Genomic DNA, 13,175 nt, shown 5'->3' on the forward strand with positions numbered 1-13,175 from the left:
TATGCGGACAATAATAAACTCAATATGGGTAATACTTGCAACCGTGCCAGTCCATCATGTATGGGCAAAAGTTTTGTTTGCTTTATCCATCAAGTTGACGGCACGAGATTCGTCACACGTTACTCTTATTATGCAAGAGACATTCAACATATCCTGGAATATTTATAATTTTATAATGACAAGAAATTCATATTGTATTGTATTTTGTTTTCTCTTTTGTAATATCTCACCTTATGCGGTGATACTGAGAAACTCAATATTTTGTTGTTACAAGAGCTATATTATCTCTAGATTTTTAACTCGGTTGTTTCGTTGTAGATTTTTAATTAAATTAATGCCTGGTTTGAATTGAAATTTTTTTTGTCATCAAACATATATATAGCCGCCGTATGATACAGAGAAAAAAAAAACTACAAATAGGCGTGCCTATTCTGTGCAATCGAGGCTTGAATTCAATGAAACCATTCCCGTTCCACCCTTTCCCTGTCGGCATCGATCACGAACCTAACCGTGCCCTTGTCACCGGCGGTAAGGTCTCGTAATATCAAGTCAGCATCATGTTGAACTCGATGCCTGCCGTAATTGTGATTACTATTATTTGACTCATGGTGAGGTTGATAATAACGATGGGATACGGATGATGGTGGTGATGTTGATGATGTCAATGACAGACGTTTGTTGAATTCGATTCGAATCTCCATAAACAAACCTGGATCTTTATATTTCTGATACAGGATTGCTTGAGGTAACCAATCAATGTAAAACTCCAAAAGATCCAAAATCACGCCTGCAGTCAAAAAAAACATCAGAAAAATGGATAAAGTAATGATTAAAAAAAATGCCACATACTTTCAAATTGTTCGTTTGGAATGTTAAACCGAGCCGGATGCACGTCCAACCCACTATTATTAGCATCATCAGACTGGTTTAACGCGCAGGCCACGTACACGCACGCCAAAGCAACCGCGGCAGGCGTGTTTTTGAGCGGTGCCAACGTCTTGTATGAATCGATGCAAACCAGCCATGCCGTCTTTCCCATATCGGAGGGTACTAAAATTTTTAAAAAAATCTAAGATAATTTATCTTTAAAAAAAAAAATCTTGAGAGATTAACACGCACGGTTCAGAAATTTGCAAAATTTGATAATGTACGGTTGCGGATGACGGATGCGGAAATCGAACGACATTGTTTCCAGCACATGTCGTTCCAAGGCAATCAACCTCCGTCGTTGTTCTTCCAGAACCTTATGGGATATTAACTATAATTATTTTTTTTTTGTTTAGGTAAGTTTGTTTAACATACCGGAGAATCAAGGTTCAGATCATTTGAATTTGGGTATTTTAAATAATATGATGCCACGACGATATCCTTTAATTTTTTTAACGTGTCTTCCATTTTACAGGCCACAAATAGGCACGCATGTGCCGTGTCCTTTCACCAAAAAAAAAAAAAAAAAAAGAGTGTTAATTAACGCAAATGAACGAGTTCATTTTTTGGGTCATACCAATGTTGAAGGAAAATCTTGAATACTGTTGAACAAGTAAAATCGTTGAAAAATAATCATGGCGGTGCCCATGGTTCGAATCGGACTATATACGCCCCATGATTAAAAAAAGTTGGTTTTGATTAATGCATGATCCATCTTACAATCGAACATATTCACCCAAATTTAAAATAAGTTGAAATGCACTAAACTTTGCCTGCAATGTTGATGCGGTTGATGAAGACGACGAAGCTGCCGTGGTGTCGTGTTCAAGTTGTCTGATCTGCTGGGCGGACAGGTACGGCCGAGATAGTTGGATTATAAACGGCAGGGGCTTGCCAGATGATGCCGACCCGGAATGAGGTGAAGTCGAGTGAGGTGTCGACGGCGTATGTGACGACATTATAAATTATTTTATTTTACTTTCTACCCCTTGCAAAATATGCATTTCTAGTGGTTCGTGAAGTGAGAGATTCTGTTACTTGGAGCCAGGGGCTTGTAACTTGCAAGTTGCCAGGGGGGGGCCGCTTGGACGTTTAATAATAATAATCCAATATATAAGTACCCTCCGAGACTGTCACACTTTGCCCCCGGTTTCGTCTTCGTCTTTATTGCATTCCGTTTTTTTTTTTTTTTTTTTTTTTCGTTATTAAAATTTGACCAGGGGTTTGAAAACAATGCAGTTACATCAACGGTTCGGATTCGTTGCTGTGCTCGTGCTGTGCTTTGTCACCCATGTTGTGGTCGCGAAGCCACGTCCGGTGGTGATATGGCATGGCCTGGGTGACAGTTACGACTCGGATGGCATGACCAGGGTTTCTGAAATCATCAAGGATATTTATCCGGGCATTTTCATTCATAGCGTCTATGTCAATCCGGATTCAGAAAAAGACAGCAAGCAATCCTTGTTTGGAAAGCTTGACGATCAGGTATGGGCCTAATCCATCATACTGCTTTATCCAGTTTTTTTGTTATTTCATGTTGATGCTTACAAAATTAAATTTTTGCCAGCTTGCGTACGTGTGTGATCAACTAGCCAGCATTCCGGAATTATCTTCCGGATTTGACGGCGTCGGATTCTCGCAGGGCGGCCTCTTCCTGAGGGCATACGTGGAAAGATGCAACAGTCCGCCGGTGGGCAAGTTGCTCACGTTTGGATCACCTCATAACGGCGTGTTTGATTTCCCACCTTGCGACAAACGAGATTTTATTTGCAGGCGGCGTAACGCGGCATTAAAATACCAGGCCTACAGCTATTACGCACAGGACAGTGTCACCGTGGCCCAGTATTACAGGGTATGTATCGGAATTTATAATCTTTTTTTTTTGAAACTAATGTGATAAAAACAGGACACAGAAAGATTTGAGGAGTACCTGGAACGGTCTGCTTTCCTTGCCGACGTTAACAACGAACGTGAAGTTAAGAACGAAACGTACAAGGCCAACCTGGCATCGTTGGAACAACTAGTGATGTACTTATTTTTAAAAGACGAGACGGTTGTTCCCAAGGAAAGCGCTGTAAGTGAATATATATATATATATATATATAGATAAGTTTTCTAATCAAAAAATAAATATAGTGGTTTGCAAATGTGGACAATAAATCCGGTAGCTTGACGATGCTGGAAAACAGGGAGTTGTACAAGCAAGACTGGCTTGGCTTGCGTGAACTAGGTGAATCAGGCAGGACTCATTTTCGCACCATTGAAGGCCGGCACATGTCCATCACGGACGTGGCCGTGATCGAGTTTGCGACCCAGTACTTGGGCACGGAAGAGAAAGGCGAACTACGCGAACATGATGCTTCCAAAAAATATGCAGGTGGTTTAACGGTCACTAAGAATGATGATGACAATGACATTAATGACCCAAAGATGTTGGGCGTGGACAAGGTTGACAATGACAGCATTAGCGTCAATAGTAATAACCTCAACGGCAATGACATTGACGACCCAACAGTTTTGGGAATTGATAAGGTCGAAAACACAGGTTCGAGATCGGGTTGGGTCGGGTCAAAGTTGCAAACTATTTTTGATGCCTACTCGGGCAGAGTTTACAATTAAAAACTTTAGCAGCCGGTGTACGGCTTGTTTTAAATTCTTGCATGATTGGTTTTTTTTATTTTTTTTGGATTGGATGTTACTGTATGCATTAGATTATTTTCTGGGAATTGTATTTATTTTTTTTTTGTAGGTTATGGTAGAATGTGGTTACAGTATAACACCGTTGTAGACCGTTGCACTGTATAAAGTACCCCCTGATGTGATGTGATGTGGGCCCCCTGAGAAGCACGTCTCCTGAGTATAATATTGCGCAGGGCACGTTTGCCGTTTGCCTGTATACAAGGTGCAAATACTGGGGATAACTTTTTTAGTGCATGTCGCAGGTAACCCATGAGGTACAATTCTGGGTTAAAAAAGCAACAAAAAAGAAGGAGCCAGGCGGACGGCGTGGCCGATGGATGGATGGTTTGCATAAGGCTGCCAGGCGGAATAATAAGCAGAAGAGCACATGGTTACACGTTTGATTCATTGCCGGGGTCCAGTCTCGTTTTTAATTGATCATGCGTTTTAGCGTGGGTTAAGAAGAAGCCTAAGCCTTTTTTTTTAATTTCTTGATTGAATTGTTTAAAGTTACTTGACCTGTAAAAATATGGGTCGACCGTGGTAGTGCTGTTACTTTTTTTTTTTTTGTTTTCAGGAGGTGGCGGGTTCACCCCCTGGGTGCAATCAATCAATCCAATACCTGAATTCGTTTGCATGGAAAACAATGCCAAACATTCCAGCCCATGAGTTTTTTTTTTGCCTTTTGGCTTCTTTGAATCTTCAGGACCTTGCTTGATTTTTCATGGCGGCCCCGGCTTGTATTTTGATCCGTCAGAGGACAATTAATTAATAGTTGCAAGTCCAAAGTATTATATAACCTTTCCTTTTGGCGGTTTTAGGGCACTTAAACCCCTTCTTTTTTTTCCCTAGTTCACTAATTCCCGCCGCCCTTCTTTCGTCCGCCCCCCTTCGCTCTCCTGAAATCATAATCCTCACCACGTTTTCCAGGGGGTTGCCAGTCAGTTCCTTACATTTGTTTTCATCACTTGCCACCAATTATATCGTTTTTTTTTTGTTTTTTCCCATCCGGGTGAAGGATTACTTAATCGCCAATCGACAAAAGGATTGTTGAGTTGGCTAACGGTCATCGTCATGGCAGAATTTGATGCTGCCATTGCGTTGCTTGGGTTGGTCGATCCTAAGGACGAGAAATCAAGTGATTCGGAAGCAGGTTCGAACAACGGCAGCAACAGCAACGGTAATAACAATAACAACAACACTTCTGACAAGGTAAACAAAAAGAAAATAACGATAATATGCAAAACATCGTTATTAATCATTAGCTAACTAAAAATTTAATCCTAGGTCAAGACAGAAACAAAAGACCGGTATAGCACCAGGCAGCAACACAAAAATAACAAGTCACCGGTTCAGGCAAAAAAAGAGTTGCCACAGTCAGAAGTCATGCCTGTGAAGACTGATTCGGATAATGAAACGTCAGTGATTCAACAAGAATCAATTCTCGATCAACAAAACCAGCAACAAAACCAGCAACAAAACCAGCAACAACAACAACAACAACAACAACAACAACAATCAGACCAACAACAACAACAATCAGACCAACAAGGCCCGCCGTCGTCATCATCATCATCATCATCATCGGCTTCTTCCATGACGACAACCACGTCTGCAATAACTGCGACATCTGCGTCAACTGCAGCAACCCCATCGACAACACCAATGGTATCGTCTGCACCACTCGCGCATCTTCAACCGCCGATTCAGAACTTTCAAAATCTGCCACAACTTAGCCAGTCATCACATGCTTCTTCACAACATGGCCAACAGCAGTATTCACCACCACCACCACCGCCGGCTGCGCCTTCAACAGTGAACTCGTTTCATTCTCAGTCGAACCAGTCGTACCCATATCAAGGATCGCAACACTCACAGTTTCTTCAACAGCAGCAACAAGAACAACAACAACAACCTCTTTCTCATTCATCACAACAGCAGCATCAATATCAACAGCAGCAACAACTTTCTGCTCAACATTTTAATCCTAGCCAGATATCATATTATTCCTCGCCTCAACAAGCGCCATACTCGCAGCCAATGCAACCTCCACGGTTACCTCCAATATCTCAGCTAAATGCTGGTGATCAACATCAGCAATCAACGACAGCGACCGCAACATCGACATCCGTAGGAATTCAGCAATTAAATCAACAACAACAACAACAACAACAGCAGCAACAATGGTTACAACAGCCGGAAAATGGGCAACAGTCTGAATCGCCGAGAGGTGCACCGGGAGGTGCCTTCTACGTATATCAAACCGATCAATTCATCGTACCAGGCGGACCTGCAGCTGGTATGAGCCAGGCATTGTCAAATGGGTATCAGTATCCACAAGCGAATGCGATTGATCCGGCCCTGGCTGGTGGTAGTTTGCTTGCGCAACAACCGCTGCTGCATCATCATCATCAACAGCAACAGCAACCTGTAGCTCCACATGATGCTAGATGTAAGTTTCTATTTTTTTTTTGTTCATGAAAACAAAAAGATCTTTCGTTTAACGTTTTGCCTGGTTTAAGATTACCAGCCCCATTTACAACCTGGTCCGTCAAATACGTCACGAGCACCAATAATAGTTCAATCTCGTCAAATTGCAGGCCAGCGTTCATCTGCGGTGGTGGCGACCACAACAGCTGTGACATCGGGTTCGACGGACGCGAGCGCAGACGAGAAAAGATTTGAATGTCCACAATGTAATCGCAAATTTAGGCGGCGAGAACACCTGAAACGACATGTCAGCACGTTACACGAACGAGATAAACGTAAGTAAACTTGTTTACGATCTACACCCACACCGAAAAAGAAAATTGCTAACAGAATCAAGCGTTTGCCTGCGAGTTCTGCAATCGCAAATTTTCCCGGGGGGATAATTTGTTGCAACATTCTCGCATGCGACACCAGTTTTGATTTTATTAAATAAATATTGTAAACTATGTATAACGTATTTCTCTGGTGCATAATGGTGTTAACCACCAAAAAGTAATCTTATCGGTCGTTGTGGCTATTATAAAGTTGTGATTCGGCGTTCACAAAGCTTGATGTTTTGCCACGCCGTCAAAAGTCGAAGGCTTGTGCCTTGGCCACCCCCGGCGCAAATTCACCTTGACTGCGTACTGATTCGCCTTTTTTATATTACAAAGCCCCGGAATATTTTTTTTTGTTTTCTTTTTTACGCTTTCTTACAACTAAGGCAATCAATTGGTTTAGCTCTTCCTCCATCGGCATTTCGCTCGCTGATGGTGGGTTTTGTTTGCGATTTGCAACTTATCATAATCATAGACGTATGCAACCTAATCAAGAATCTGCAACCATGTGACAGAAAAACTCTCTAACTTGTATCAGGAATCTGCGTCATAATCATGGTTTTGTGGCGGAATCCGACCTCGACCTCGTCGTCGAACCACCACGCGCTATGTACTCCGTACACTCTACCTGCCGGCGTGCTCATCATGCCATCAGCCACGCAGACGATCGCGCCGACGGCCATTTTTTCACCTGCATGCTCACATATATCGGGATCGTTGTCAAATGCATCCTTGGTTAGCTCGTCAGCGTTGAAAGACCCGTTCTACTCGTCCGTCATCCCGGTCGCGTACACGATCGCGGGCACCACCGTGCTTGCCTGGGTTCTGTTGTGCCTGTTACTAGTCACGCCGCAGCGTCGACCTTATTTGCAAAAAATTGCAACTTTGACCGTGGCGGTTTCGCTTACGATTGCCTTGGCGGAGTCCAGCAAGATTTTAAAGTCCCAGTACGACCTGGACTACGACGATGCTGATGAGTTGCGGTCATACATGGACGATGGACTCGTGCTTAAGATTTGCAAAGTTATTTCAGACGTGTTTTTATGGTTGGCTCAGGTGCAGACGCTTATCAGGTTGTTCCCCAGGCACCGGGAGAAAAAAATTATCAAGTGGTTGGGCTTGGTGCTGATTGTTATCGATACCGTGTTCTGGTCACTCAAATCATTTCTGCCAACTAAGGACGACGACAAGTCATTTCGTGACGCCATACCGGCATTGGCATATTTGTTTCAAATCATCCTGTCGTTGTTATATTGCGGCTACGTGGTGTATTATTCAATCTCAAAACGCGCGTTCGCATACCACGCTCGAAACCTGTTGCTCGCAATCTTATCCCTCGTGGCGGTTTTAACGCCGATTATTTTTTTTTTACTTGACATTTCTCGGCAATGGATCTCTGGCTGGGGTGATTTCGTGCGATGGGTTGGCGCGGCAGCAGCCAGCGTGGTTGTATGGGAATGGGTTGAACGCATCGAGTCGCTTGAGAGCAAGATGCAAGAATCTGGAGTCCTTGGTCGGCAAGTTTTCGAAGAAGAAATGCTTGAGACTGGCACCAGTCGGGGCGCACGAGCGTCACGGGTATTGCGTCGCGGGCAACGGCGAACGAATCATGATCGGCGTGACCATACGCGAAATGATGACGAGTCGTTTTCGGGTGGCGATGATGATAGCACACGTATATGGCGCAGTCAAGCTAACGTTAATAAACCCCAGCGACGAAGGCGGCGGCGGCAATGTGCGCGATCGCACACTAATGATCTGGAACGCGATGGCACGGCGAACGAGGACCAGGTTAATGATCGTGATACGCGCAGTGGTGATACTAGTTTAGCTGATGCTGAAAAAGAATCCAAAACACGAGTCAATAGCGACGATTATGATGATGACAACAGTGACCATAACGCAAACTCGACTTCGCCAGGGTTTGCGCATAGCATGTATAGTTTTTTTGAATCCGGCGTGGCGTTATTATTTGGTCGGTCAATATCACGAGCGACCACCGGCACTAGTGCAACGACATATCGTGTCAACAACAACTCATCCAGCATCACTACTGAAGATGTCAATAATCTGGAGAACGGTCGGGTTCGTCATTTTTATCCATTAAAGCGTGGCCTGTCATATTCAACACATTCAACATCGCCTGCGTCGTTTGCTCACTCTGCCGACAATCATGCTGGTATAAATTATCCTGCGCATTTCATATCGAGGCCGGAAACTTCACAATATATAACGCCTTCAGCCGCTGCTGCTGCTGCTGCTGCTGCTTCTACAACATCGGCGACGTCACCGGCTGATGTTACGGTTCCATTACCTGCATTACGTGGCCCATCTACCAACAGTCATCCACGAGGATCACCAGTTCCGAGCGTGTCATTTTGTGATTCTGGCAACATCCGGTCAACTCCACCTGGCGATCGTGCCAGTAATAGTGTTCATCGCTCATCGCCTATATCAAGCATGACTGAAAATAAGCGGCGTCAAATACGAAATGATGCGCATGACGATGATTCCGTCGTGAAAGAGCAAGAAAATATTGATGAGCATGGTCACGGTCATAGTTATAGCGATTCAGATGAATTTGATGATTACATGGTGTACGGCGACGCGGCCAATTCGGAGGCCGTGTTGCGAAATAGCCGGTCTTCGCATGTTGGCATGATCACTGCAGGTTCTTCATCTTTAAACCGTGATTACGCCGAGCAGCCTCCAGCGTTTGAACGGATTCCGGGATATAATGATGGCGATTATTGGGACGAGAAGGATCCAATGTACCATGTTCATTACAACGCCTCACGACAACAGGAAGCTCTTCGGCAACAAGAAAGACAGCAACGGCATTCATCATTGCGGAATTTACCGGAAGCCGGCATTGCTCCCCTGGTTTCAGAAAATCCGCCAATTCGAGCTCTCGTGAGCCATTCACATCGGCCAAGGCCGAGTCGTCGTGATCATCGTGGCAACAGCACCACCAATACAGGTGATACTGGTAATAGTCATCATCAGACTCTTGAACCCAGGGATACCGGAAGGACAAGACAATTTTTTGAAAGATTAACTGGAGCTCGTGACTGGGTTGTTAATGTCGCCGAGCCTGGTGACGTTGACGATGTTGACGATAACCACAAGCATAATAATGATAGATAATCAGGAGCACCCTTGGATTGAGAATTGGTAGTAGCAGTATTGGCGGTTTATAAGTCAATTTTGGTCTTAGTATTAATATTATTATCATTTCCCTTGGGCGTCATTGTACTTTTTATTATTTTATTTTATTTTTTTTGATTTATTGTTTGGTCTTTGCTTGGATTTCGATGGAGTTTTTTTTTTTTGATTTATTTATTTGAAGAAATAGTTAGAGTTGTACATAGTTGGGATCTTTTTTTTTGTTATTATATTTAGTAGAAAAAAAAATTCGAATTTTTGTTAGTTAAATGCATGAAACCTCTTATTTTGAATGATTTCAATTTTTTTTAAAAAAAAGAATCAACGTGAACGCGGCCGTTTTCAAAAACCCCGGGTTCGGTCGCGTTAAATTTGCGATGCGACCACTTCGCAAGTGACATCACCGTTAAGGGTCTTGAGAGTTTTAAATGCCTGAATTAGGAGAGGTAACAAGTCTTTTTTTAATACATATTATTTGGTTGTATATATAAGCAAAAACAAAAAATGAAAAATGAATTTTTCAAAAATTTATATAACTCAAAGGCTGATGATTGATAAAGGTGGCACATGCGGCCAAGTTATTGGCTACTAATTTAAAAGGCAAAACGATTAGCAAATTTTTGCCAGATATTAAGGATTCAATAGTTTTCCCGTCTGCAGATTTTGATCATTTACAGAAATCATTACAAAATAATAAGATTGATCATGTCGGAAGGCATGGCAAATATTTTTGGATCACGACCACGGTAAGCAACAACAACAACAACAATATGGTGGTTAAAACCGAGGCAAGCAAAGAAATTAGTGATTCAATAAGGTCAAAATATAATGTATTGTTGATGCATTTTGGCATGACCGGATGGATCAATATCAAAGGAGTTGACACTCATTTTGTTGTCATGGAAAATTCCAAAAATGGTCAAAAACCGGAACCGAAAAAGATTGACAAATGGCCACCAAAATATTCAAAATTTGAACTAATAACTAATGATGGCACGGAGGTATCATTTACTGATCCGAGAAGATTAGCAAGAATCAGGTTATTACAAATTGATCATGATGATGATGATGATGATGATGATCAAGACGACGTGCCAGGATATGTTGAAACCCAGTTGAAAAAAATTGAACCTTTAATCCGATCCGGACCTGATTTTTCAAAACATCAAAACCAAATCTGGACCGAGCAAGAATTTTTACAGAAGATCGCCAAAAAGAGAGTCCCCGTGAAGAGCTTGTTGCTCGATCAATCATTATTTGCCGGGGTTGGTAATTGGATGGCTGATGAAATATTATTTCAATCCAGGATTCATCCCGAACAATATGTTAATGAATTATCAATCAATCACAAGATTAAATTATTTAACTCGATTCTTGAAATTTGTCGAATCACGGTCGAAACCGAGGGCAACACGGACTCGTTCCCGATTTCTTGGCTAATGATTCATCGATGGAGTAAAAAAATTAAAACCGGGCAACGACCGAAAACGACGGATGGGTACGAAGTTGATTTCGTGACGGTTGGTGGCAGAACAAGTTGTTACGTGCCTGATTTGCAAATTAAGGAAAAAATTTCCAAACAAGAATCAGAAGAACGTGAAGAACCGGCGCCACAAAAACGCGAGAGGTCAATCAAGTCAGAGGTTCGGAGTACAAGGAAACGGGCAAAGACTACAACGACATGAATCCATTCCATTTCATTCTTGGCAGCAAGGTTTCCAAATTTAAAAAAAAAAAAATAATAATAATAAATTTGAAATATGACCTCAGATTAAATTGTATCCTCTTCTATATATTTAATATCGGAGTTGGATTGTTTATAATTTATAAATCATCAACGGTACATATTTCATAATTATCGTTAGTTTTTTTTTTTTTTTTTTTTCCGTGCCATAAAACGAAATGAAAGCACAATTTGAAGTAAAATAAACGTCGAAATCACTACGACATGGGATGCGACCTGATAAAACCTTCATGATTAAAGTTGCATTTTCTTTTCAAGAACAAGGCAAAGAAAAAAAAAAAAAAATAAAACAAAGAACAATGAAACATGTATATGCCCTCAGATTAAATTTTTATCCTCTTCTATAATTGAATATCGGAGTTGGATTGTTAAATAAGTTGATAATCATCAACGGGTGCATGTTTCATAAAGTAGTTTTCGTCGCTTGAAATTTATAAAGTCGTAATAAGAAAAAAATTTCAATCACAAGGGTGTTAACCATTGGCCATGAGTGACATTAGATTCATGATCATAGAAAGGGGTACTTCATATAATAAAAGAGAAAAAACACCAACACCATATTAATTAGATCCATTTTGATTGCCTCCCATGAACCGTCTTGCCCTAAAAGAAAACAAATTAGTACTCATCATTAAAAAAAATTAAATAAAATTAAAAAAAAGACTTACAAATTTGCAACGTCTGGATTGTTTTGGATCTCGTCCAGTGAAGGTAAGGATCCACCGTTCGTGAATCTTTCAGCCATGTTTCTAACCGCCGGATTGTTCATTAATCCGGACAACATGTCCGGGTTTTGAGATAATTGTTGTGAAATTTGTGAAAACATTGGATTGTTCATCAATGATGCAAAATCAAACCCGCCTGAACCCCCATTGCCACCAGCACCAGCACCAGAGCCAGCGCCACCAAATAAGTTTCCTAATGCTGACAGGTCTGGCAAGCCGCCACCAGTGCGAGCATCACCACGCGATGATGGCGTTGAATCTTCAGTCGCAGCCGGAACAGCCAATCGAGCATCTTCCTCAACTCTGGCCTTTGCAGTCTGATAACCCTTGCGCATGATTTCTGAACCTTCGCCGCCTTCGACTTCAATGCCGTCCTTGTAAGCCTTTAACGAACCCTCGGCATCACCGAGTGCAAACTTTGCTAATCCAAGTCTGGAATATGCTTTTGCATAATTGGAATCAATTTCAAGTGCCTTTTCAGCATCAGTCACGGCCAAGTCATGCTGCTGGTTTGCCGAGTAAGCGGCAGCACGGTTGGAGTAGTAAATCTTGTTGGTTGGGTTAAGCGCAATCGCCTTCGTATATGATTCAATGGCAGCCAAATAATCCCTTGATGCAACTGCCCGGTTGCCATCAGCCTTGAAAACCTCAGCCTTGGCCTTGTCCTGTTCCGAAACCGCATCATCCGCAGTGGCAGCAGCAGCAGAGGCGGAGGCGGAGCTTGCGCTGGCGTCAGCACTTGATGGCGACGATGACGAGGCTGAACGGTCTCGTACTTTTTCAAATGCCTGAAAAATTGAAAGAAGCGATTGTTGACCTAGAACATCTTGCTTCTGCGTGGTATCGACGTTGAACACGTCGGAAAGGCACTGGACGGCAACCTCAACCGAGTCCTTATCATCTGCGGATACGGTGCCATCAGAAATTGACGTCTGCAAGAAGTCAATTATGCTAATCACTAAGCTCTTTTTTGAATCTAACGACATGGCGTGCTATGTGATTAAAGAAAAAAAAATGAAACGTGTGATGTATGATTGTTGGAATGCGGTTGTTTATATAGAGAAAAAGTTTTAACGCGAAGGTTCGAGATGAATTGCCGTGAAGCTGACAAAAAGTAAGCAGCCGTAT

At 42.3% G+C, this 13,175-nt stretch overlaps 6 protein-coding genes across 6 annotated transcripts; 4 read left to right on the forward strand and 2 right to left on the reverse strand.

Moving 5' to 3' along the window:
* Window positions 1–136: 136 nt before the first annotated feature.
* V1514DRAFT_325365 (cyclin-like protein) lies at window positions 137–1,939 on the reverse strand. Its single transcript, XM_066926609.1, has 6 exons — window positions 1,648–1,939; window positions 1,505–1,589; window positions 1,303–1,431; window positions 1,120–1,243; window positions 850–1,050; window positions 137–787 (listed from the first exon to the last, which is right to left on the reverse strand). Exons 1-6 carry the CDS (start codon window positions 1,884–1,886, stop codon window positions 453–455), a joined length of 1,113 nt encoding a protein of 370 aa, XP_066785307.1. The 5' UTR covers window positions 1,887–1,939; the 3' UTR covers window positions 137–452.
* A 221-nt stretch (window positions 1,940–2,160) lies between these two features.
* V1514DRAFT_276002 (Alpha/Beta hydrolase protein) lies at window positions 2,161–3,546 on the forward strand (the record flags this gene model as incomplete). The annotated part of the gene is made up of 4 exons (XM_066924913.1): window positions 2,161–2,412; window positions 2,495–2,779; window positions 2,834–3,001; window positions 3,064–3,546. 4 exons carry the CDS (start codon window positions 2,161–2,163, stop codon window positions 3,544–3,546), a joined length of 1,188 nt encoding a protein of 395 aa, XP_066785308.1.
* Window positions 3,547–4,658: 1,112 nt separating this feature from the next.
* On the forward strand, window positions 4,659–6,141 carry V1514DRAFT_169491 (uncharacterized protein). The gene has a single exon (XM_066924556.1). The coding sequence runs from the start codon at window positions 4,993–4,995 to the stop codon at window positions 6,085–6,087; it is 1,095 nt and encodes a 364-aa protein (XP_066785309.1). The 5' UTR covers window positions 4,659–4,992; the 3' UTR covers window positions 6,088–6,141.
* Window positions 6,142–6,664: 523 nt separating this feature from the next.
* On the forward strand, window positions 6,665–9,854 carry V1514DRAFT_325377 (PalH/RIM21-domain-containing protein). Its single transcript, XM_066926610.1, has 2 exons — window positions 6,665–6,890; window positions 6,952–9,854. The coding sequence occupies exon 2, from the start codon at window positions 6,969–6,971 to the stop codon at window positions 9,558–9,560; it is 2,592 nt and encodes an 863-aa protein (XP_066785310.1). The 5' UTR covers window positions 6,665–6,890; window positions 6,952–6,968; the 3' UTR covers window positions 9,561–9,854.
* Window positions 9,855–9,903: 49 nt separating this feature from the next.
* V1514DRAFT_350294 (Formamidopyrimidine-DNA glycosylase N-terminal domain-containing protein) lies at window positions 9,904–11,613 on the forward strand. Its single transcript, XM_066929402.1, has 2 exons — window positions 9,904–10,024; window positions 10,139–11,613. Exons 1-2 carry the CDS (start codon window positions 10,007–10,009, stop codon window positions 11,261–11,263), a joined length of 1,143 nt encoding a protein of 380 aa, XP_066785311.1. The 5' UTR covers window positions 9,904–10,006; the 3' UTR covers window positions 11,264–11,613.
* V1514DRAFT_169487 (uncharacterized protein) lies at window positions 11,573–13,117 on the reverse strand. The gene is made up of 2 exons (XM_066924555.1): window positions 11,991–13,117; window positions 11,573–11,925 (listed from the first exon to the last, which is right to left on the reverse strand). The coding sequence occupies exons 1-2, from the start codon at window positions 13,031–13,033 to the stop codon at window positions 11,883–11,885; spliced, it is 1,086 nt and encodes a 361-aa protein (XP_066785312.1). The 5' UTR covers window positions 13,034–13,117; the 3' UTR covers window positions 11,573–11,882.
* Between the last annotated feature and the right edge of the window lie 58 nt (window positions 13,118–13,175).

Source organism: Lipomyces japonicus (genome assembly GCF_038497905.1).
Source record: "Lipomyces japonicus strain CBS 7319 unplaced genomic scaffold V1514scaffold_5, whole genome shotgun sequence".
NCBI classification, from domain to species: domain Eukaryota; kingdom Fungi; phylum Ascomycota; class Lipomycetes; order Lipomycetales; family Lipomycetaceae; genus Lipomyces; species Lipomyces japonicus.